The sequence below is a fragment of the Macrotis lagotis genome, chromosome 3 (genome assembly GCF_037893015.1).
Source record: "Macrotis lagotis isolate mMagLag1 chromosome 3, bilby.v1.9.chrom.fasta, whole genome shotgun sequence".
In the NCBI taxonomy this organism is placed as follows: domain Eukaryota; kingdom Metazoa; phylum Chordata; class Mammalia; order Peramelemorphia; family Peramelidae; genus Macrotis; species Macrotis lagotis.
Window position 1 is genome coordinate 32,377,276 of NC_133660.1, and position 24,569 is coordinate 32,401,844.

The 24,569-nt window shown below is 36.2% G+C and overlaps 1 protein-coding gene across 1 annotated transcript in view; it reads left to right on the forward strand.

Moving 5' to 3' along the window:
• STATH (statherin) overlaps nt 1-22,296 on the forward strand; it is a 99,203-nt gene extending 76,907 nt beyond the window's left edge. The window contains exons 3-5 of the mRNA XM_074228391.1: nt 18,219-18,242; nt 21,136-21,363; nt 22,107-22,296. Coding sequence (XP_074084492.1) covers nt 18,219-18,242; nt 21,136-21,315 — 204 coding nt within the window. The 3' untranslated portion in view covers nt 21,316-21,363; nt 22,107-22,296. The remainder of the gene's footprint in view (nt 1-18,218; nt 18,243-21,135; nt 21,364-22,106) is intronic.
• Nucleotides 22,297-24,569: the final 2,273 nt, after the last annotated feature.

Below are 24,569 nucleotides of genomic sequence, written 5' to 3' on the forward strand. Positions count from 1 at the left end.
GGGACCCCCGCTGATCCCCCAAGTTGTGCCCAGTGCTCCCTGAGTGTAGCTCAGGAAACTGCCCCCACTGCCATGAGCTGGGACTCCCAGCACCCTGGGCCTGCCTCTGGGAGGCTGAAGTTCCTTCACTCTGATGGGCCACCAATCTAGCCCCCATGGAACAGAGCCTTTCTGCTTTTTTCCAGGTTACCTTGGGTTGGAGAACTGCCTCACTGGGTCCCTCTGTGGAATCTGTCTCTTGAAAATTTAGTTAGAGTCCTTAGTTTATAAGTTTTCAGAGAGAGCACCTAAGAGATGATACTCTCCTGTTGCTATCTTGGCTCCACCAAAAAAATACTTTTTTAAAAGAATCCTCTGTAGCATGCTCTAATGTAACCAGTATAATTTCTATAAGAGGAACAATACTGCAAAGAAAACAAGTTTGAAAACTACAACTTTGATCATTGCAGTGATCAACCATATTTTGGAAGCACTTTGGATGGTTATGTACCCTCTCAGGGAAAAGGGATGGAGTCAACATACAGAGATATGCTTTTGGAGGTAGTCACAGAGACAATTTTGATTCATCATTCTTGAATATATTTCTATGATATAATTTTGGCTTTCTTTCTTTCTTTTTTAATATAGGGTATGACTATGGAAGAATGATATGAGCTATCTAAAGATAAGTGAAATATAAACAAGGACCACATAAACATGGTTTTAATAATGCACTGAAATTCAAAGGAAAGTGACATTTCAGCTTTCCTCATTTACCTTTTCCCTAAAGATTTTAACTACAAAATATTCAGAAATGCATATAATATTTAAGTCTTAAAAGTTGAAATACCATATAAGAAGGGTAGAACTTCATACTGTACTTTTAAAAATATTGCTTTACTTTCATTCCCTCATTTCCAGTAACTAAAGAATGAGGCACAGTCTAAGCAAATTCATATTGCTTATGCTATACATAAGTTTCTAGGCACCATGAGAAATTCATAACAAAATTTAAAAATGACTGATAGATGAATTAGTGCAGTTCTTCCAAATTAAATAAATGCAAAATGCTCACTTCTCTTTAATATATCCAGTTTTGCAAGAGTAGAAAGAAGAGAAGGTAGGAGAATCAAGGTTTCACCAGTAGAGTTGTGATGAGAGAGTGGGCTGCAGAGCCATTCCTGATCCAGTGAAATGTCAAGAGAGAGGGAAGAGGGAGGACAAAGAGTTTATGGGAAGATAAAAACTAAAAACACATAATTTCCTGTAGTTTAAACATCTTTAAAATCATGCCAGTTAACAGCAGTCATAATTGTCATCTCATTTTTAATCATACCAATAGAGATACATATAGGGTAAAAGTAAAAGGTTGGAGCAAAATAGATTTTACTTCAGCTGAAGTGAAAAAAGCTGGCATAGCAATCCTTATCTCAGACAAATCAGCTGCAAAAATAGATAGTATTAAAAGAGAAAAGGAAGGACATTTATCCTCCTAAAAGGTATCACAGATAACAATGAAATTTTTATTGATTCCATTTTTTACACCATATTTTATCTTTGAATTCAGCTTTCTCCTGTGCTTCAACTATAAAAGCTCCCTCTACCTGCTCTATTAACTGAGAAGGTTCATATGAGTATTATCAGTGTCATTTTTCTATGCAGGAATACATGCAGTTCATCATCATTAAGTCCCTCATATTTTCCCCCTCTCCTCCAATCTCTATGCTTCACCTGAATCCTGTATCTGAAGATCAAACCTTCTGTTCAGCTCTGGCCATTCCAAAAGGAACATTTAAAATTCCCCTGGTTCATTGTAAGTCCATCTTTTTCCCTGGAAGAGGACATTCAGCCTTGCTGGGTAGTTCATTCTTGGCTGCATTCTAAGCTCTTTTGCCTTCCAGTATATTGTATTCCAAGCCCTACGAACTTCCAATGTAGTTGCTGCTAAGTCCTGTGTGATCCTGACTGCAGCTCCATGATATTTGAACTGTGTCCTTCTGGCTGCTTGTAATATTTTCTCTTTGTCTTGGGAGTTCTGGAACGTGGCTATAATATTCCTAGGGGTTGGTTTTTTGGGATCGCTTTCTCGGGGGGATTGGTGGGTTCTCTCCATTTCTATTTCTGCCCTCTGCTTCTAGAATATCAGGGCAATTTTCCTGTAGTAATTCTTTGAAAATGATGTCAAGGCTCTTTTCCTGATCATGACTTTCAGGTATTCCAATAATCTTTAAATTATCTTTCCTAAGTCTGTTTTCCATATCAGTTGTTTTTTTCAATGAGATATTTCACATTTTCTTCTAATTTTTCATTTTTTTTTGGTTTTGAAGCATTGATTCCTGATTTCTGATAAATTCATCAATCTCCCTGAATTCTATTCTTTGTCTGAAGGATTTGTTCTCCTCAGAGAGTTTTCTTATCTCTTTTTCCATCTGGCCAATTTTGCTTTTTAAGGCATTCTTCTCCTCAATAACTTTTTGAACTGTTTTATCCATTTGAACTAAGCTGGTTTTTAGCATGCTATTTTCTTCAGCATTTTTTTGGATTTCCTTGACTAAGCTGCTGACTTCATTTTCATGTTTTTCCTGCATCTCTCTCCTTTATTTTCCCAGTTTTTCTTCCAACACCCTCATTTGATTTTCAAAGTCTTTTTTGAGCTCGGTCACAGCCTGAGCCCAATTTCTGTTTTTCTTGGAGTCTTTAGATGCAGGAGCTTGTGCTTCCTCATCTTCAGACTGAATATTTTGATCCTTCTTGGGCTCATTTGCAAAATATTTCTCAGTGTTGTTTCTCTGCTTGCTCATTTTCCCAGCCTGGGCCTGGTTTTGGGGTGCTTCCTGAGCTTTTGGGACACTCCCACAAGGGTCTCAGTGTGTGAGGCTCTGTCCTCCCTCTTGGTCTGTGAATGACCATAAGTGCCCCCCCCTCTGCCACGGGGCTGAGGTGGGAAGGGCCCTGCTGTTCTATTGGGGGGCCTAGACTGCAATCAGGATTTGAATGTGGTCAGAGCCCCAGAGTCCTGTTCCAGGGGCAGAGGACAGAGCTCAGCAGTCTCTCTTCACTCCCCTCCCTAAGCTCAATGGGCTCATGCCCTGGGGCTTCCTGCTTACCAGTTCCACCTGCTCCTGTTTCTGGATCTGGGCTGCAGAAAGACCAAGCTGTTTGCTGTGTGCCCTGAGGGCTGGGTTCCCCGTGCTCGCTCTGGCAGAGGTCCCCCACTGTTCCCCACTTTGTGCCCAGTGCTCCTCGGAGTGCAGCTCAGGAGGCTCCCCCGCTTCTGTGAGCCGCGGCTCCCAGTGCCCTGGGGCTGCCTCTGGGAGGCTGAAATTCTTTCATTCTGGCGGGCCACCCCTCTGGTGGGCTGCCCCTCCGACCCTGGGGAGCAGAGTCTTTCTGCTATTTTCCAGGTTACCTTGAGTAGGAGAACTGCTTCACTGGGCCCCTTTGTGGGTTCTGTCTCTCTAAAGTTTAGTTAGAGTCCTTAGCTTATGAGTTTTATCAGAGAGTGCCTAAGACTCGATCCCTTCTTGTCGCTATTTTGGCTCCACCCCCCAACAATGAAATTTCAGTGTTAAATATGTATGCACCCAATGGTATAGCATCCAAATACTTAGAGAAGAAGTTGAAAGAGCTACAGGATGCCATAGACCCCAAAACTCTACTAGTGGGAGACCTCAATCTCCTGCTCTCAGATTTGGATAAATCTAATCATAAAATACACAAGAAGGAAGTGAAGGAGGTAAATAGATTGTTAGAAAACTTAGATATGATAGACTTATGGAGGAAATTGAATGGGGATAGAAAGGAATATACTTTTTTTCCGCAGGACATGGCACTTACACAAAAATTGCCCATGTACTAGGGCATAAAAACCTAATGATAAATTTCAGAAAGGCAGAAATGGGGAATATAACTTTCTTAGATCATAATGCAATAAAAATCATATGCAATATTGGGTCAGGGAGATATAGACACAAAACTAATTGGAAACTAAATAATCTCATTTTAAAGAATGAGTGGATTCAACAACAAATTAAAGAATTAATTATTTCATCTTATATAATGACAATAATGAAACAACATACCAAAACTTATGTGATACACTCAAGGTGGCTGTCAGGGGATATATTATATCTTTAAATGATTACATGAATAAATTAGAGAAAGAGGAAATCAATGAACTAAATATGCAACTAAAAAATTAGAGAAAGAACAAATTAAAAATCCCCAATTAATTACCAGATTAGAAAATCTAAAAATTAAAGGAGAAATTAATAAAATTGAAAGCAAGAAAACTATTGAACTTATATATAAAACCAAATGTAGGTTTTATGAAAAAAACAAAGAAATTGATAATCCTCTGGTCAATTTGATTGAAAAAGAAAGAAAAAAATCAAATTGCTAGTATCATGAGTGAAAAAGGTGAACTCACCACAAATGAGGTGGAAATTAAAGTAATAATTTGGAATTATTTTGCCCAACTCTATGCCAATAAATTTGACAATCTAAGTGAAATAGATGAATATTTAGAAAAATATAAATTGCCCAGATTAAATGAAGAAGAAATTAATTACCTAAATAACCCTATCTCAGAAAATGAAATTCAACAAGCCATTATTGAGCTCCCTAAAAAAATCTCCAGGAGAAGTTGAATTCACAGGTGGATTGGATCAAACATTTATGTAACAATTGGGTTCCAATTCTATATAAACTCATTGGAAAAATAGATGAAGATAAAATACTGCCTAACTCTTTCTATGACTCCAACATGTTGCTGATACCTGAACCAGGAAGAGTTAAAACAGAGAAAGAAATTATAGATCTATCTCCCTGATGAATATAGATGCAAAAATCTTAAATGAAATCTTAGCAAAGCGATTACCACAAATTATCACCAGGATAATATATTATGATCAAGTAGGATTTATCCCAGGAATGCAGGGTTGGTTCAATATTTGGAAAACTGTTATTATAATTAATTATATCAATAACACACCTTTCAGAAATCATGTGATTATATCAATAGAAGCTGAAAATGTTTTGACAAAATACAGCACCCATTCCTACTAAAAACACTAGAGAGTGTAGGAATAAGTGGATTATTCCTTAGAATAATAAGCAGTATCTATCTGAAACCATCAACAAACATTATATGCAATGGAGGGATAGGCTAGAGGAATTCCCAATAAGATCAGGATTGAAACAAGAATGACCACTATCACTACTACTATTCAATACTGTATTAGAAATGTTAGCTTCAGCAATAAGAAAACAAAAAGAAATGGAAGGAATTAGAATTGGGAAGGAAGAGACAAAACTCTTCCTCTTTGCAGATGACATGATAGTATACTAGATAATCCCAACAAATTATCTAAAAGATTACTAGAAATAATTAGCAACTTTAGCAAAGTTGCAGGATATAAAATAAACCCTAATCCTCATCATTTCTATATATGACTAGCAAGATACAGCAGAAAGAAATAGAAAGTGAAATCCTATTCAAAGTAGCCTCAGACAATATAAAATACCTGGGAGACTACCTGCCAAGGTAGACTCAAAAACTTTTTTAAAAACAATTACAAAACACTTCTCACAAAAATAAAACGAGACTCAAATAACTGGGCAAATATCAACTGCTCATGGAGAGGCTGAGCTAATATAATAAAAATGACAATTCTACCAAAACTAAACTATTTGTTTAGTGGCCCACCAATCAAAATTCCAAAAAAATATTTTAAGGAATTAGAAAAATTGTAAGTAAATTCATATGGAGAAATAAAAAGTAAAGAGTTTCCAGGGATACAATGAAAAAAAGTGCAAAAGAGGGTGGTTTAGCTTTACCAGATCTAAAATTATATTAGAAAGCATCAGTCATCAAAACTGTCTGTTATCCAGCAATACCACTCCTGGGTCTATACCCTGAAGAGATTATGAAAAAGGCTAAAAACATCACTTGTACAAAAATATTCATAGCAGCCCTGTTTGCAGTGGCAAAGAATTGGAAATTAAGAGAATGTCCTTCAATTGGGGAATGGCTTAACAAACTGTGGTTTATGTATGTCATGGAACACTATTATTCTATTAGAAACCAGGAGGGATGGGAATTCAGGGAAGCCTGAAAGGATTTGCATAAACTGATGCTGCCTGAGATGAGCAGAACCAGAAAAACACTGTACAATCTAATAGCAAAATGGGGGTGAAAATTAACCTTGATGGACTTGCTCATTCCATTAGTACAACAACGTAGGACAATTTCGGGTTATCTGAAATGGAGAATACCTTCTGTATTCAGAGCAAGAATTGTGGAGTTTGAACAAAGACCAAAGATTATTACCTTAATTGTGGAAAAATAACTGTTATCTTATTATGTAAATTTATATCTCTTATACTTTATTTTTCTTCCTAAAGGATATGATTTCTCTCTCATCACATTCAACTATATTAATGTATACCATGGAAACAATGTAAAGTCTAACAGAATGCCTTCTGTGGGGAGTGGGGGGAGGGAAGCAAGAATAGGGGAAAAATTGTAAAACTCAAAAATAAATGAGATATTTCTGAAGAAAAAAGAAATCATTTTTTTTAAAATTTATTTTTATTAAAGATATTAGTTGAGATTTACAATATCCCCCCCAATCTTACTTCCCTCCCCCCCCCCCCCCACGGAAAGCAATCTGTCAGTCTTCACTTTGTGTGCATGTTGTACCTTGATCCAAATTGGGTGTGATGAGAGAGAAGTCATATCCTTAAAGAAGAGACAAGAAGTCTAAGACGTAACAAGATCAGACAATAAGATATCCGTTTTTTTTCTAAATTAAAGGGCATAGTCCTTGAACTTTGTTCAAACTTCACAGCTCCTTATCTGGATACAGATGGCACTCTCCTTTGGGGACAGCCCAAAATGATTCCCAGTTGTTGCACTGATGGAATGAATGAGTCCTTCAAGGTTGAACATCACTCCCATGTTGCTGTTAGGGTGTACAGTGTTTTTCTGGTTCTGCTCATCTCAGGCAGCATCAGTTCATGCAAATCCCTCCAGGCTTCCCTGAAATCCCATCCCTCCTGGTTTCTAATAGAACAATAGTGTTCCATGACATACATATGCCACAGTTTGCTAAGCCATTTCCTAGTTGAAGGACATTTACTTGATTTCCAATTCTTTGCCACCACAAACAGGGCTGCTATTAATGTTTTTGTACAAGTAATGTTTTTACCCTTTTCATCATCTCTTCAGGATATAGACCCAGTAGTGGTATTGCTGGGTCAAAGGGTATGCACATTTTTGTTGCCCTTTGGGCATAGTTCCAAATAGCTCTCCAGAAGGGTTGGATGAGTTCACAGCTCCACCAACAGTGTAATAGAGTCCCAGATTTCCCACAACCCTTCCAACAATGATCATTCTCCTTTCTGGTCATATTGGCCAGTCTGAGAGGTGTGAGGTGGTACCTCAGAGAAGCTTTAATTTGCATTTCTCTAATAATTAATGATTTAGAGCATTTTTTCCTATGGCTAGGGATTGCTTTGATCTCCTCATCTGTAAATTGTCTTTGCATATCCTTTGTCCATTTGTCAATTGGGGAATGGTTTTTTGTTTTAAAAATGTGACTCAGTTCTCTGTATATTTTAGAATGAATCCTTTGTCCGAATCATTAGTTGTAAAGATTGTTTCCCAATTTACTACATTTCTTTTGATCTTGGTTACAGTGGTTTTATCTGTGCAAATGCTTTTTAATTTAATGTAATCGAAATCATCTAATTGGTTTTGGGGATGTTCTCCAACTCTTCCTTAGTCATAAACTGCTCCCCTTTCCATAGATCTGACAGGTAAACTAGTCTTTGATCTTCTAATTTGCTTACAGTATTGTTTTTTTATGTCTAAGTGCTGTAACCATTTGGATCTTATCTTGATATAGGGTGTTAGGTGTTGGTCTAAACTAAATTTCTTCCATACTAACTTCCAATTATCCCAGCAATTTTTATCAGAGGGAGTTTTTATCCCAATGGCCAGACTCTTTGGGTTTATCAAACAGCAGATTACTATAATCATCTCCTGCTTTTACACCTAGTCTATTCCACTGGTCTATCACTCTATTTCTTAGCCAATACCAATGGCTGATGCTTTATAATATAATTTGAGATCAGGTAGGGCTAAGCCACCTTAAAAGAAATCATTCTTTAGAGAATCCTCAGTTGAATTCTGCACTAATGCAGAATGAAGTGAACAGAACCAGTACAGTTTCTACAAGGACAGAAACATCAAACAGAAAGCCACATTTGAAAACTAGAATTTTGATCACTACAATGATCAATCATGTCTTGAAAGGACTTATGATGATATATTTTATCTACCCTCGGAGAGAAAAATCAAGTCAGGTTACATTTTTTAGATGTGGTCTTTTCAGATACGGGCTCTATTCTGATTAATCTTGCTTGAATATTTTTATTTGATATAATTTCCTCTTTTTTTTTAGTTTAGCATCTTATTGGGATTGATAAGTTAGTAGCAGTGATATAGAAACAGGAATCATTGAAGCATATTTGTAAAAATGCACAGAAGAGAACTAATGAAATTCAAAGAAGATGGACAGGACAATTTTGAATGTAACTTGTTTAATTCATTATGCACTTTTTTTGCAAAGTAATGGGGTTAAGCCAGTTGCCTAAGGTCATACAGCTAGGAAAGTAATATGTGTCTGAATCTGGATTTGAACTCAGGTCCTCCTGACTCCTGGTCCAGTGCTCTATCTTGTATGCCACTTAACTGCTGCAGTGTCATGCAGCTGACACCATGATTTTTTTTTAAAGAAAGAGATATGTAATATAAGTCCATGGCTCCATAGCCAAACCTGCATCTCTGTTTTTGTGTATGTCAGGATAGTCCTCTCTTAGATAGTTATGTTTAGAAAAAATTAGAAAAAATGTTTCTGAGGTATTTTACATTAGTAGTTGGACTTCAGTTTGTTTTGGTTTTGGCATCAAATGGATGCCATTTGATTTGGATCAAATGACATCTTGTAAAATCACTATGAGTTTTTTTTGGAGTAAGTGAAAATTTGACTCACTGATGCTTTTCTACTGATCCCTACCAGATTTGAGGTAGCTCAATTTAGGTTTATTTGTAGGTTTATTCATTTCTATCTTTGCTTTGACCTTTTGAACTCACCATTAATCCTTTCAAGAGGCTCAGGGATTCATGCTTTATTCAACAGATTACCTGTCTTGGTGTACCTGAGAGTGAAGTGGAGATGCATCAACTCTGTTACTATGAAATTTTAGGCTTAATATTTTATACAACTGACTCCTCCATATTTTTTGGCATGAATCAGTGTTGACATAATCCATTCCAAGTAGTTTTGTTTTCATTTCAAGGATTGCCAGTATTTTTTCCCCTTTCTTGGGGGTCTCAACGCACTATAACTAGAGACTCAAAATCTCAATTTCTCAAAAATTATTTTGCAATTTCCCAGTTTTCAGCCTCAAGGAAAATCTAAATCATGTTTCCTTTTGCTATGCCCTCAAGAAGGAAGATTCACAAAATGACAACAAACAGGCTTATGAACAACTACAAAGCCAGATGTTTTTATGGAGGCAGCAAAGTATTACAGAGGTTGTTTAGAATTGAGTGTCAGAGTGCTCCTCTCAAGACACTTGCCACTTTCTCTCTGATTGACTATAGGCAAGCCAAATTCAGTCCTCTAAACTTCACTGATCTCATCTGCAAAGTGAAAGGATTAGCCTTAATGACCGGGAAAACTGCTTTCATCTCTGACTGTACTCATTAGCAGTATGTCATATATGTAAACAGCTATATCACAGAAGTTTGAAGAGTCTTCCCTCTAATTTAACCTTGCCTTCATCTCTAGGCTCAAGGGCTTCAGTGAGAGGAAATCACCCACCTCCATTTTCTGGAGCTGGTTCACTCCCCTTCCAATACTTCTGAGTTGGATTCCAGTTAAGGTCATGGCCCCTTAAACTCCCAGGCCATCTCTCCAACAGTCTCTCAGTAGCATATTCAGTTGAGCAACCCTTTTCTTGTTGCACTAGTCATTGATACCAACAATGTCACCATTGTATGTCACCATTCTCAAGCCTCTTTCAAAACCTCTTTCGAAAGCTTAATCTGAGTTAATCCAGTTAATGGAGGCACTTAAAATCTTTCCCCATCACTGCCTGGTTATATTCTCTAATTTCCATTTCTCCATTTTCATAAGAATGGTTTATAATACTTAGTCAAAAATTTTACTAAAAATCTGGGTAAACTTCTATCTTCTTTGATCTCATCTATTAATTTAGTAGTCCTCTTCAAAAAGAAAAGATTATTGTGGCAGGACTTGATTATGAAGCCATTCTAGCTCTTTCTAGAAATTCTCCAACCATATCTGTCTACAGTTTCTCCAGGAAGGAAAGAAAAGATCATTGCCTTATAGTTTGCAGCCCCCCCCCCTTTTTTGGATAATCAAGATAACATTTTCCCTGCTCCAAGTTTGTGACTCACATGTAAAGGGCTTTTAAAGATAAACAGAGCAGTGGAATTTTGATCCTAGGAGCAATAGGGAGTCACCAATGATTATTGAGCAAGAGTTATGTGATTATATGTGCATCAAAGGCACTTTGGCAGCAGGGAGAACTGTGCCATCTGTCTCTCTGGACTCCAAAATAGAGTCAAAGCCTATCTGATCACAGTGATTCACTCTTTGAAAAACTTCAAAACCACTTATGTCATATATCCTGCACTAATGGGGCAAGAGAAGAGTTTGGGATGGCAGTGAATTTGATAATAGTAGTGTGATTGCTTACTCCACCTGCTGGTAACTGCAAAGAACAGGAAAAACACCTAGGACTATACCCAGATCTTTGGAAGATGGCTTCTTTATTTTCTCAGAGGTCTATCAAGTCCTGTTTTTAATCTTCCAAATACATTTCATTGTATTCATGTTCTGAGCTGCTTGCTGGCAAGAAGGGTTGATGCCAGCACATTGAATGACATCCAAGAATGGTTTCCACAGATTTTCTCCAGAAGTCAGACTAACTTAAATTCATATTACACTGGTGATCAACCTTCTATAGCCACAATGTTAACTTAACAAGAATATTGCAAAAAAAATTAAAATTCTTTAAGCACTTTCCTCATGAACATTTATCCACTCATCTCTCCAACCAACTCTGGTAACTGCCTCCCCACATGCTTCCTTTGGGTGATAGGGAACCAACCCTTCTAGAGTCAGCACATCTTTCAGGGGAAATCGATGGAAGAAATTAAGTGCCTGGGATAACCTCTAAAATTACTTTCTGTCAAAATCTATGTAAAAAGCCCTAAACTTCTCAGAGTCCCTAAAGTTGAAATATAATTTTAAGTAATTAAAGCTATTAAATTATAAAGTTCTACAAAGATTTTTGTGTGGAATGGCAGAGTGCCGAGTTTGTTGTCAAAACATCTTATCTCCTTGGTTCAAATCCATCCTTAGACACTTACTAGCTCCATGACCTTAGCCAAGTCACTTAACTTGGTTTGCCTCAGTTTCCTCTTCAGTAAAATGAGCTGGAAAAGGAAATGTCAAACTACCCCAGAATTTCAGACAGGAAAACCTCATTGGGGTTACAAGGATCAGAAATGTTTGAACAACTACAAGAACATTTTTTGCATACATAGTTATTTGTTTTTATTATCTCCAGTTAGAATGTGAAGTCCTCAAGCATGGCAAACATGGTGTCATGATTTTTCCCCCTTTACTTGTTTCCTCAAGGCTTTGCACAGTAATATAGTAAGCATTTAATAACATTTTTAAAAGCCAATAATGGGTGCAGCTTGGTGGCCCAGTTGATTAAGCTCAGCCTTGGAGTCAAGAGCTTCAAAATCAACCTTAGGGGGCAGCTAGGTGGTTCAGTGGATAGAGCACTGGCCTTGGAGTCAGAAGTACCTGCGTTCAAATCCGACCTCAGAAACTTAATAATTACCTAGGCGTGTGGCCTTGGGCAAGCCACTTTAATGCCATTGCCTTGAAAATATAAAAAAAAAATCAACCTTAGGCACTTACTTAGTAGCTAAGTGACCCTGGGAAAGTCACTCAATCCTGATTGCCAACAAAAAAAAGCCTTTAATAGATTTACTTTCCTTTAAATTAAAATTTACTTTTCTTTGAATCAAGGAAAATCTCTCCATGCCACCTCCTGCCTCCTCGAAGTGATGAAAAAAATAAGAAAACTAAAAGTCTTGGTACCAGTAGATCATAAAGCAAAATGAATCTCTCCATTTTTCATGTAAAAAAATAAGTCTTCCCTTGTGCCTTGAGTCCCTGAGAGCTGGGCAGATTGCCAGGTATAGGTTCTCTGGTTTTACAACTGATCATTATGATGACCAAATTTCTTTTTTGTTTGTTTGTATTTGACTTTTTAAAGTTAATTAGGGTTAGTTTTATTATTTTTAAAAATCATGAATTACCAATTGTTTCCCCCTGATAACTTCCTTCCCCCACCAACTGAGAAGTAAGACAATTATAAGACTGAAGTAATTCAAGACATATTGCCTTATTGTATCAGTTATGCCAGGAGGAAAACAAAGGAAATAAAAAACCCCAACCAAAAATAGTGAAAAAATCATTGTTCAATCTATATTTCTCCAGGTCATTTGACAGAAGAGAAAAGGAGGCAAACAGGGTTAAGTGACTTGCCCAGGGTCACACATCAATTAATATCCAAGCTCATATTTAAAGTTGAGTCTTCTTGACTTCAGATCCAGTATTTTATCCACTACACCACGTAGCTGCCCTACAATTGTGTGAAACAAGATGTCAAAATTACTCTGGAAAACCACCATGCTCTACTCTTCATTTATCCTTTCCTTATTATTACCTTCCTACCTGGTTCATCACTAATTGAGTGGATGTGCTCTGGATTTTTTTACAAAAATTAGCAAAATTCCCTCCAATTGGTTCTACTCTAGAATTGGACTTCTCCCAAGGACTAGATTCCTTTTTCTAAAACAACAAATCTGATACAATTAGATATTTCCCTGTTAGTGGCCAAGTAATTTATTCACAGAATCAAGAATAAAAAGAGAATAATTAAACGATATAGAATGCTGCAAATGAACCAGAAGGTAAAATTGCCTCCAAGCTCTATAAATCTAGGGGACAAAGGAGCTAAGTGGACCTGCTCTCCCTGTTCTCCCTTCTAGTTCTCCCTATCACATTACAGTGAACTCCTTTGTCTCACACTTGTCTCCATTTTTCTTGTTTATCTTCTTTTCTGCCTCTTCATATGATGCTACAAATTGAGAAGAAAGTCTCTTTCTCAAGGTGATCGAAGCCCATAAACAAATGGAACTACCTTCAAATTGTGATAGCAATTCTCCTCAAAGTGTTCCTTAGAGGGGCAGCTAGGTTGCACATTGGAGAGAGAACTGGCCCTGGAGTCACGTGTACCTAAGTTCAAATCCACCTCAGACACTTAATTACCTAGCTGTGTGGACTTGGGCAAGCCACTTAACCCCATTGCCTTGCAAAAAACCCTAAAAACAATGAAGACTTGTACTCTTGTGACTGTGAATCTCTCCATGATTCTGCTAAACATCAAGGATCAATATCTAAACTTTCTATGATCCAGAAACTCAGGAAACAGACACAGCTCTTAAAGAAAGACACACCATTGGTTCTTGGTTCTGATTAGAAAAGATGGTTTAAGAATTCTTTTCATGGATATAGATTATCTATGTATAAATTAGTAAGGAAAATGCTCTTCATTGGGCATAAAAATCAACAAAAATAAATTGGAAGTTTCCAGTCCGGTGTCAGTTCCATAGGCCACCAATGGGGCACAACTGAAGGGGAACTTATAAGTCTTTGTCAAGTTTTTCATTAGCAAATTGAAAAACATCCATCAGATAGTATATTTAGATTCAGAAAGCATTTAGAAAGAACAAGGCATCTTTTTCAATGGGGAAAAAAAGACTTCATTTTTAATGCATTACAAATGTTATTTTTTTGGGTCCAGTAACTTTTCAAATCATCTCCCATTCATATAGTGTTTGAATAGAGATAAAAAGAGATTACTTAAAAGATTCCTTTTGTTTCTATTATTTGTTATTCTTGGTTCCTTTACTCAAAAGCTTTCAGCATAGTTTCTCTCACAGTGAATTTAAGGCCGATTCGGAATAAAAGTAACATTCTGATGAGCTACCAAAGAAGAAAACTTGATATGTGTTGAATAATCGATGAAAAGTTTACATATTTTCTTGCCCCAGTATGACTCAATGCTGTTGTCACTGTTATAATTTAGAGACTTTCTCACAAGGCATTTGTAATGCATGACAAAATCTTTTTGAACTTTTTAATGAAAAATGACATCCTAGACAAGTACAGAAGGAAAATAATTTGTTTTTTCTGTCTTGGTGCTTATTGACTCTTAGTTGACTCCTCATGTGCAATCACATTACCTCCTATGGGAAACATTGACTTGGCTTTTAAAATTAGATTTCTTTGCATTTCATTTATAGCTTTGGAAAAACAGTTACAAAATGAAATTTGAAAGGAAAATCAGGATATAAAATTAATAAGATATGAAAAATTATTACCAAATATTTTTATTTCAAGTATTTGAGAATATCAGGAGAAATTACATCTCTACAATTTTGTGATTAAGCCCTGAAATTTTGAGTGTGGAGGGGTTGTAATTACATCCTTCAATTACTTCTTTTTCTGGGTTTCTATCCTACCTATCTGACAGAAGTATTATGTCTAAGTTGAGCCTTCAAGAAAGATTAAGATCCTTTAGAAAGGAGGGCAATTGGGGAATGGAAATGTATGGAGGTGGAAGATGAAATGCTAAATTTGGGAAATGCTATTAAGACCAGTTTGTATTCGAATGGAGTAAGTGAAGAAAAAATGCTATTAAGATCAGTTTGTTTTCAAAGGGATTAATTGAAGAAAAAAAGGCAGGAAAAATTATATTGGAGCAAGATTATGAAAGAAAACAGAATTTGGATTTTAGCCTAGGGTCTGGAAGGAGTAACTGAATTTGTTTTGATTTCCTTTTGGTAAATTAATTAGAGTTGTGATCTACCCCAGGTTACATACATAGTCCAAGGTCACTTAACAGAAGTAAGGGTTTGTGGCCAGATGTGAACTCTGAATGTCTAGACTTTAGGGCCAGTGAGAGCACTATACCACCACCACTGAGGAACGTTAAATTTTTCAGCAGGAAATGACATTGTTTGCTTCATCAAAAACAGGAAGGTCATTCTTGGAAATTTGTGATGGGCCTGACTGGAGTAAAAAAGAAAATAAAACTAAATTAAAAGCTTAGTAAGTTATTGAAAACATTTTTGTAAAGGTGATGGAAGCTTTAGCTGAAGTGATGGTTATGTGAATGGAAAAGAGGGATGGACACTAAAGATGCTGTGAAAATTTTTCATGGTTGTTTAGATATGGGGGTGAAGGAGTGTACAGAGAAAAGGATTATTCTGAAGTTGTGAATGTAAGTGTCTGGGAGGACGGTATTTAATTAAATGAAAATAAGAAGGTTTGGACAAAAGACCAGCTTAAAATTGAGAGACGTGAGTATAATTCTGGGCACTTTGGAGTCTATCTATAGGATATCCATTGAGGATGTCATGGAGGCTTTTGATAAAATATACCTACACTTTCAGAGGGAGAGGTGAAGATTGGGTATGAAGATGTCCAAGTTACCTGCAAAGACAGGACACTGAACACCACAGTTGAGAGAGGAGGTAGTGAAAAGAGAGGAGGATTTAAGACCCAGACTAGGGACATCATGTTAAAGGGAATAATGCAGCCAACGAGTCAGGCTAAAATACAAATTCCATTGTCTTTTTTACAATCGTGTTCCAGTGCAATTTTTCTTGCCCTTTCTGATGTCACATTACACTTTTCAAGCACATCATGTTCCAATGCAACTGGACTCAATACCCTTTTCCAAACTGCACAATTCCATCCCCGCTTCTAATAATTCACACAACCATTTTGTTTTCATATTGTTGGTTTAGTGGTTGGTAATTTAAATTTATTCAATTTTTTTTCTTTCTTTCTACTGAACTATGGACATGAGGAACTTCTTTTAGGCAAATTCCCTTCAACAGTGTGGATCCCAAACTATACTGGATGATATAGAAATCAAGATTTGTTGAGAGTGCTAGGAGGACAAGTGACTTCCCCCCCCCACCAGGTACCCAGCCAGGATGAGTTAGAAGCAGGTTTGGGACCCCAATCTTAGACTGTACTTCATTTCAGAAGTGCATTGTTGGTGGTCATCCTTCTTACTTACAGAGGCCTAATGACATTATGAGGGTGATGTCATGATTTGCATTTGAATTTGATTTAAATGAGAAAGAATTGGGCAAAGTTGTCAGCTTCATATTCTGGTCAATACATGACTTACATTTGATAAGTGCTATGATCCCTGAATCACAGAATCTCAGGCTTAAAGGGACTCAAGGGGGCATGAAATCTAAGCCAAATCTGAAGAAGGATAGCTTCTAGAATTGATCTGTAGGTGCCATGGCATAGTACATAAAGTATGGCATTTGGAGTTGGCAAGATCTGGGTTCAAATTTAGCCTCAGAGACTTACAAACTGTGTCATTGAAAGAACTTCCATCACAATTATGAGTCACCACATCCTCTAAACTTAGGACTGTTCAGACTGACACGAGGATTAAGTATTTGATATCTTAATTTTCAATTTGGAGACTTCAAGTATATAGTCTTTTGGAAAGCCTGCCTCGTTGAATGCCTTCTTGGCATGGGTAGGTACTGAAAATAGGCACAAAATCAATTTTTGTTCACAGTCAGTGATTGCAATTCTACATCACTACTGACATTATTTACAACCACAAAATTAGCATATCATTAGCAGTAGAGTTTAAATACCTCTGGGATACTCCAATGTTCAACCTCTCTTGCAACAAAATTTCTTCTTCCTGTTGTCTGACTTAGGTAATATTTCTGATATTTGAAACAGCTTTTTGTTGTAATCTCTCACTTTATGGCATCTTATTTAAGAAAACTATGCATGAGAAAAAATATAATATTTTGGAGATTTTAATATTATTTAGAGAAATGATGTTACTTTAAAAATATTGTACATATGAACATTTGGTGAGAGGAAGAGAGATGTGAAGAAATTAGAGTTTTTGAAAAGGTAAAAACCTCAGAAGTTATCTAGTCTAACCAAATCATTTTACAGAAGAGGAAACCACAAGTTTCTAAATTATAAATAATGGTAATGGTTTTCATTTTCTTGCCTTCTAAAATTAGTGGAGGGGGACAGGAAGAGAATATGGAACTGAAAATAAAGTGAAATTGAGCTTTTAAAAATGTTTCTTAGACCTCAGGAAGACTCTGTTTGTATGTTTGTGTGTGTGTATGTGTGTGTGTGTGTGTGTGTGTGTGTGTGTGTAATAAAAGAGAGGAGAAGAGAAAGAGAAAAATTTCATGCTGTGAGAAATAAGTTTTTCATTTGGTGTCCTGCATCAAAATTCTGACTCTGACAATCATTAGTCACATGGATCAAAACCACTTGAGACTGAGTTCATTCATTTGTCTATCGAAAAAAAATAATATTCTTGCTCACCAAGTCTTGCAATAAATACACTCTGATGTTCAATGCTACCATAGAAATGGGAGTTAATTTGTTTTCCTATGTTTCTTCTTTATTGAAAAGAAAAAATAATGATACAAAACAGAAGACCAAAGATATGAGACTTCTTTCTTTTCCATTCCACAGGAGCTTGGAACCATGAAGCTCTTCCTTCTAGCTTTTCTTATGGCTTTTCTGGTTTCCATGGCCGTAAGTAATCAAGGAAATGGAGAATTGGTTTGGGAGCGATCCATTTCTCTTTTCAATTTCAATATTCCTCTACAATCTGTATACTTGGCTTTATATTTGTCTCTGGAATAGTACTTTTTTATTTTATTTTATTTTTCTTTCTGCACTGATCTATAAAGAATCTATAAAAAATTCATCATGGGGCTATTAGCTTCAGTTAAGTAACACTTCAATTCATGGTCACAGTTTTTTTTCCTGCCAAGATTTCCATCCCCCCCCCCAAAAATGAAGATAATCAGTGCTTGTCCATGTATTTCAGAAAAAAATTCTTCTCTTCCCTTAGTGTAGAGAGAGAACTCATTCTTTACCCACAGACAACTCAAATTGCTGCTTAGGTTTGGGATTTTTCTTTTCAAACTTAGATCATGTAACTAAATCTCTTGTATTTTTCATGCTTTCCAGAGAGCTGACCAGTCATCTGAAGAGGTAAGATATTTTCAAATAAATAAATACCAGTTTTAATACTCTGGAATGTATATCTTTAAAAGCATTTTTTCTTTATTTGAACAGAAATATAGAACCCCTTATTTTAAGGAAAAAATATAATTTATTGTATTTGATGTATAATTTTTGGATTTAACATATATAATGAATTAGAATATTTCCTTCTCCTTATATTTCAACCTTTCCCCTGCCCTCAATGTCTCATTACACATAGTTTCCAAGCTAATAATGATTGAAATGAAGGAGAAATTTAGAGTAGAAATTGGTGCCATTTACAAAGGATGAGGCTACTAGGAATTTATAAATAATTGAATACACAATTTCTATATACATTTATCTCCTGTATTCATGGTCAGGGATAGAGTTGTTTCATTGCAACAACATATTAAGTGAGATGAAATGTTTACTGCAAGAAATTAAGTCCATATTCAGTCTCTTTTCCCTAATGTCTTACATTTTACCTGTTTCAATAATCCTATAAGATTTTTCTATTCCATGGACAAGAGATATCAGAGGAAATCTCTGGACTTATGGATTTTTAATACTGTGGGGGGTGGGCGGAGGGAAGAGTAGTCTTAATACTTGATGGAGTCTTAAGTGCCTCACATTTAGAAGATGCCCTGGGCCTTGCACAAAGGAAGATCTTAACAAGTATTGGCTGAAATGACTCGATTTGGTTATGTTTAAGTTTGGAAAGTTAGAAGGTTACCTATCTCCTCCAGGTCCAGCTCCCTGACCTAATTGGTCAACTATTGACTAGCTCCTTGCCCCCACACTGATTTCTGAGCATAATGTTGTGATAAGCAGAATTGTGCTTAAATGTGGGCTTGATGATATTCATGTCACTTAGCAGCAGGGGCTTCTTTTTTTTTTTAAAGAAAGATTTGATTTCTTTTGAATTTTACAATTTTTCCCCTACTCTTGCTTCCCTCCGCCCACCCCCCCCACAGAAAGCAGCCTATTAGTCCTTACATTGTTTCCATGGTACACATTGATATAAATTGAATGTGATGAGAGAGAAATCATATCCTTAAGGAAGAAACATAAAGTATAAGAGATAGCAAAATTACATAATAACGTTTTTCCCCCTAAGTTGAAGGTAATAGTCTTAGGTCTTTGTTCCAACTCCACAGTTCTTTCTCTGGAAACAGATGGGATTCTCCATTTCAGACAGCCCCAAATTGTCCCTGATTGTTGCTCTGATGGAATGAGCGAGTCCATCAAGGTTGATCATTACCCTCATGTTGCTGTTAGGGTGTACAGTGTTTTTCTGGTTCTGCTCATCTCGCTCAGTATCAGTACATGCAAATACTTCCAGGCTTCCCTGAATTCCCTTCCCTCCTAGTTTGTAATAGAACAATAGTGTTCCATGAAATACAAATACTACATTTTGTTAAGTCATTCCCCAATTGAAGGACTTCATTTCCAATTCTTTGCCACCACAAACAGGGATGCTATGAATATTTTTGTGTTGCTATGAATATTTTTGTGCAAGTGATGTTTTTACCCTTTTTCATCATCTCTTCAAAGTATAGACCTTGTAGTGCTATGCAGCAGGGGATTCTTGCCAGGTCTTCTGCAAAACACTGAATTCTATTTGTCATTGTCTCCAGGCCATATCTGAGGAATTCAACTAAAATGCATTTTCCCAAAGCACTCATTTCTATCAGATAACTACCAAATAAAACTACCAAATAAAAGGAGTAACTCATTAAGCCTTAACACTTCTGTTCTGCATGATTTTTATACTGAAAATAACCCTTTTTCTATATTATCAATGTCACTTAAATGGTTTTGTTGTCAATGTCCTTATGACATGAGGCTAAATTTGTTAGATGCTTTGAATCTGATTTTAAAGAAAGATTTTAGTTTCAATTAGTGAGAATTTCTTTTCCAATCCTATATCATCAGTCTTTCCCAGTCATTAAGCTTTGACTTTACTGCTTGCCCATGTAACACTAATCAGGTTGCTTCCCTTTTCCTATTCCAAGATTTAATGTTGTAAGATCATATTGACAAGATCTCAACTCATTCAGGCTGGGAATCTCTTAGGTAGAGTCTTGTAAACACTTCTTTTTTTCCTCAACTCTGTCCTCCAGAGGCCACCGTTTCAGAAATCTAAAGTGGGAAAGGCAATTGCAGGCCATCTCATGTAATGCCTTCATTTGACAGCTAATGAAACTCAGGTCTAATAAGATTTCATGACTCAGTGGATTTTAGAGGCAGGATTTGAAGTCAGGTCCTTAATTCTAGAGGTGATTAATTCTTTCAATTATATTATCAAAAGTACAGAGAAGTCAGTTGTTATAATTGCAACTGTCATTTTTGATTATCTTCTCCATTTGGAGTCAGGAAAAATGTGATATCTTTTTTGATCTTTCATCATTTTCCCAATGAAGTCCAGGGATGTTTATGGTTTTCTTTGCTTTTTCTACCTGTGATAAAATATGGGAAGAGTATTGTCTAAGCTTTTTGTTTTTAAATTAAGAATCATGGAAAGACTAAGTAGTATTTAGAAATGAGGATCCTCCAGTATATTAAATAAATCCTACTTGATGAATTGGTGAGTGCTTCCAGTTTAGTTAATTAAGAGATTTCCTGGAATTGTATTAATGAGTATATATCTATATATCTCTATCCAAATCTATGTATCTATCTATGTATCTATGTATCTATGTATCTATCTATCTGGTCTCCACTAGAGCTCAGATATGTTATTCTGGTGATCCAAATAATCCGGTTATAGGTGAGCATTTTTACTCTCTGTTAAATGTGTACACAAATATTTTTTTCAATATTTGCATGGATTCTAAAAATTTGCAAGAAAATCAATGAACCCAAACTTATGTCTCCTATTGTCTCTTTCTTTTAAAAGAAATACAGAGAACGTCGACTTGGATATCGTTTTTATCGTCAAAATCGTGGCTATATTCCAGTTCCTAGATATCCTGGCAATTTTCCATTTCCTACAAATCCTGATTATCCTCCAATTCCTTTTAATCCTGGTTATCTTCCAAATCCTGAAAATCCTGGATATCCTCCACTTTATGAATAAGCCCCAAATGCTCAAAATACACCACTAGAACAATCTCAATAAACACAGGTAAAATTAAGTTATTCTTACTGAAAACATGATAAATATTATGTTAGAAGGAATATTGGATTTTCCAATAAAAAACAAAGCAAAAGTAGTTGAACATCAGAAATGCCCCTTAGTATGAACTGACTTGGACCAGTCAGAATCCATACACCTCATTTTCCTGTAGATTTTTCTGATTCAATTTTCCATTGAATTGCCAAAGGGATATTCTTGTTCAATTCCTTGCCAGCACCCAATAAATTCTAGTACTTTTCTTTCACATCCAGGATGAAACATGAAAGTCTTTATTTGTCTTACAATGTCTTTCAAAATGAGATAATTCTTAACTTCCTGTTTTCTCTTTTTTCTCTTTTATTCAATTTGTCCAATTTCTTGGTATAATCATTAAAAATGTGTTGTCTTTAAATGTTTTGATTTCCAAATTCTGTTCTTTGCTCATACCCTCCTATTGTGAGATAAGAAATGACAAGCAGGATGTTATCAGGAAAAACCTGGAAAGACTTACAACAACTTTCCAGTTTTCTTACAGTTTACTTTCTTCCACCTATGTTATGATTCAGCCACACTGGTCTTGCTGCTATTTCAGCTCCTAATACAAAACCTCCTAAATTGATGTCTTTTCTAAAATATAGAGAGGTCTGTTCTGACTAGATTGAATCACTGATAGTAAATAAAATAGTAAGAGATTATCCCCAAAATAGCCTGCTGGAGCAAACCCTAAATCTATATGTTTTGTTCACTTCTATGTTTTCCAGAAAGACTGATTTGAGTTGTCTGTGGTGATCTACAAATCTGTGAATCTCTCCATTGACCTACTTATCAGCATACATTATTGAGTAATAGACAGGAACTCCAAACTTACATTAAAATGAATCATTTCTTCAGAGAACTGAAAGTCTCCTTTACATTTTCCATAGAATAAATTCAGCATATTAAGTTTCTGTTGTCCTTATTTCTATTCTTCAGTTCTGATCCAGCATTTAGATAAGAATAACACAAGGAGGAGAAGAAGATGTGAAGGTTTCTGGTCTAAGAAGCAGAGATATCGTTTAGAACTGGACTTTCAGATTGCAATGACACATCATAGACTGGAAACTGAATATATTCAGATACTCATTTGCATAATACAGTAGGAAAAGAGCCATTTTGTAGTTGAATGACACCATGGTTTGGTACCATTGGGCAATGCAGTTAAACTACCAGATCGCCAAATAAGCAAGCAGAATTATAAGGGACAGAAAATGGAGATCTCCTTAGGTATACTCAGAAATGAACTCACAGGTCTGCAAAATAGAATATGTGCATATACTGGTTCCATGTAGAAGTTCTTTGAAGACAGACACTATTTAACATGTGTTGGCAACTTTTTCTGCCTTTCTTTGTATATCCAGAACTTGACGCAGTGTCCTTAATAGTGTGTCATTACTACATGCTTCCTAATTCATTGTGTGCCTCCAATTGTAGGATATAGACAACTTAAGCCATTGTAGTTTGTAGTGCAGTCTCAAGGAGTACCTGAGGGAAGCCACCATCCCTGTATGTCAATGGTTCTTTTGGCAGATGAACCACTGTGGGCAAGGAGAGAGTAGACATTTCCATACTTTGTGGAATTTCCCAGAGTGCAAAAGGCCTCAACATTAACTTTGTATAAAATGCCTTGAAAGTTTTACAGCCACTATTTTCCTTAAATCATCTATTTACTGCTCATGGCTCAGGATTTGAGATCATAAGATAACTACAAGAATAAAATTATTTGATGAATTTTTAAAATCTCTAATGTGTATTATTCCCAAATAACCCAACCACATACCAAATTCTTACAGAAAACCAAAGGAATAACAAATGATAAGAGAAGCAGATCATATTCATTTTCCCCTTTCTTTGATCTCTTTGGCATTTATATATAGTAGTCAAAATAAAGATTCAGATTTATAGTCCCATGACAAGGTTCCAAGTAGTTCTTCAGACATTGCATCAATTTTACTGACAATGCATTAAGGAAACTAGTTTAACATATGTGTCCAAAATTTGTCATTTTTAATTTACTCTTATGTTAGCTCATCAGATAAGTATAAAGTGGTACCTTAGTGTTTCTTTTTTTTCCTGATTTTTTTATTTTTTTAAAATTTTTATTAAAGATATTATTTGAGTTTTACAATTTTCCCCCATCTTGCTTCCCTCCCCCCACCCCCACCCCACAGATAGCACTCCATCAGTCTTTACTTTGTTTCCATGTTGTACCTTGATCCAAATTGGGTGTGATGAGAGAGAAATCATATCCTTAAAGAGAACAGAAGTTTCAGAGGAAACCAGATCAAACAATAAGACCTCTGGGTTTTTTTTTTCTGAATTAAAGGGAATAGTCCTTGTACTTTGTTCAAACTCCACAGCTCCTTATCTGGATACAGATGGTACTCTCCTTTGCAGACAGCCAAAACTTGTTCCCAATTGTTGCACTAATGGAATGAGCAAGTCCTTCAAGGTTGAACATCACTACCATGTTGCTGTTAGAATGTACAGTGTTTTTCTGGTTCTGCTCATCTCACTCAGCATCAGTTCATGCAAATCCTTCCAGGCTTCCCTGAAATCCTATCCCTCCTGGTTTCTAATAGAATAATAGTGTTCCATGACATACATATGCCACAGTTTGCTAAGCCATTCCCCAATTGAAGGACATTTACTGGATTTCCAATTCTTTGCCACCACAAACAGGGATGCTATTAATATTTTTGTACAAGTAATGTTTTTACCCTTTTTCCTCATCTCTTCAGGGTACAGACCCAGTAGTGGTATTGCTGGGTCAAAGGGTATGCACATTTTTGTTGCCCTTTGGGCATAGTTCCAAATAGCTCTCCAGAAGGGTTGGATGAGTTCACAGCTCCACCAAAAGTGTAATATTGTCCCAAATTTCCCACATCCCTTCCAACAATGATCATTATCCTTACTGGTCATACTGGCCACTCTGAGAGGTGTGAGGTGGTACCTCAGAGAAGCTTTAATTTGCATTTCTCTAATAATTAATGATTTAGAGCATTTTTTTCATATGGCTATGGATTGCTTTGATCTCTTTATCTATAAATTGTCTTTGCATATCCTTTGACCATTTGTCAATTGGGGAATGGCTTTTTGTTTGAAAAATATGACTCAGTTCTCTGTATATTTTAGACATGAGTACTTTGTCAGAATCATTAGTTGTAAAGATTGTTTCC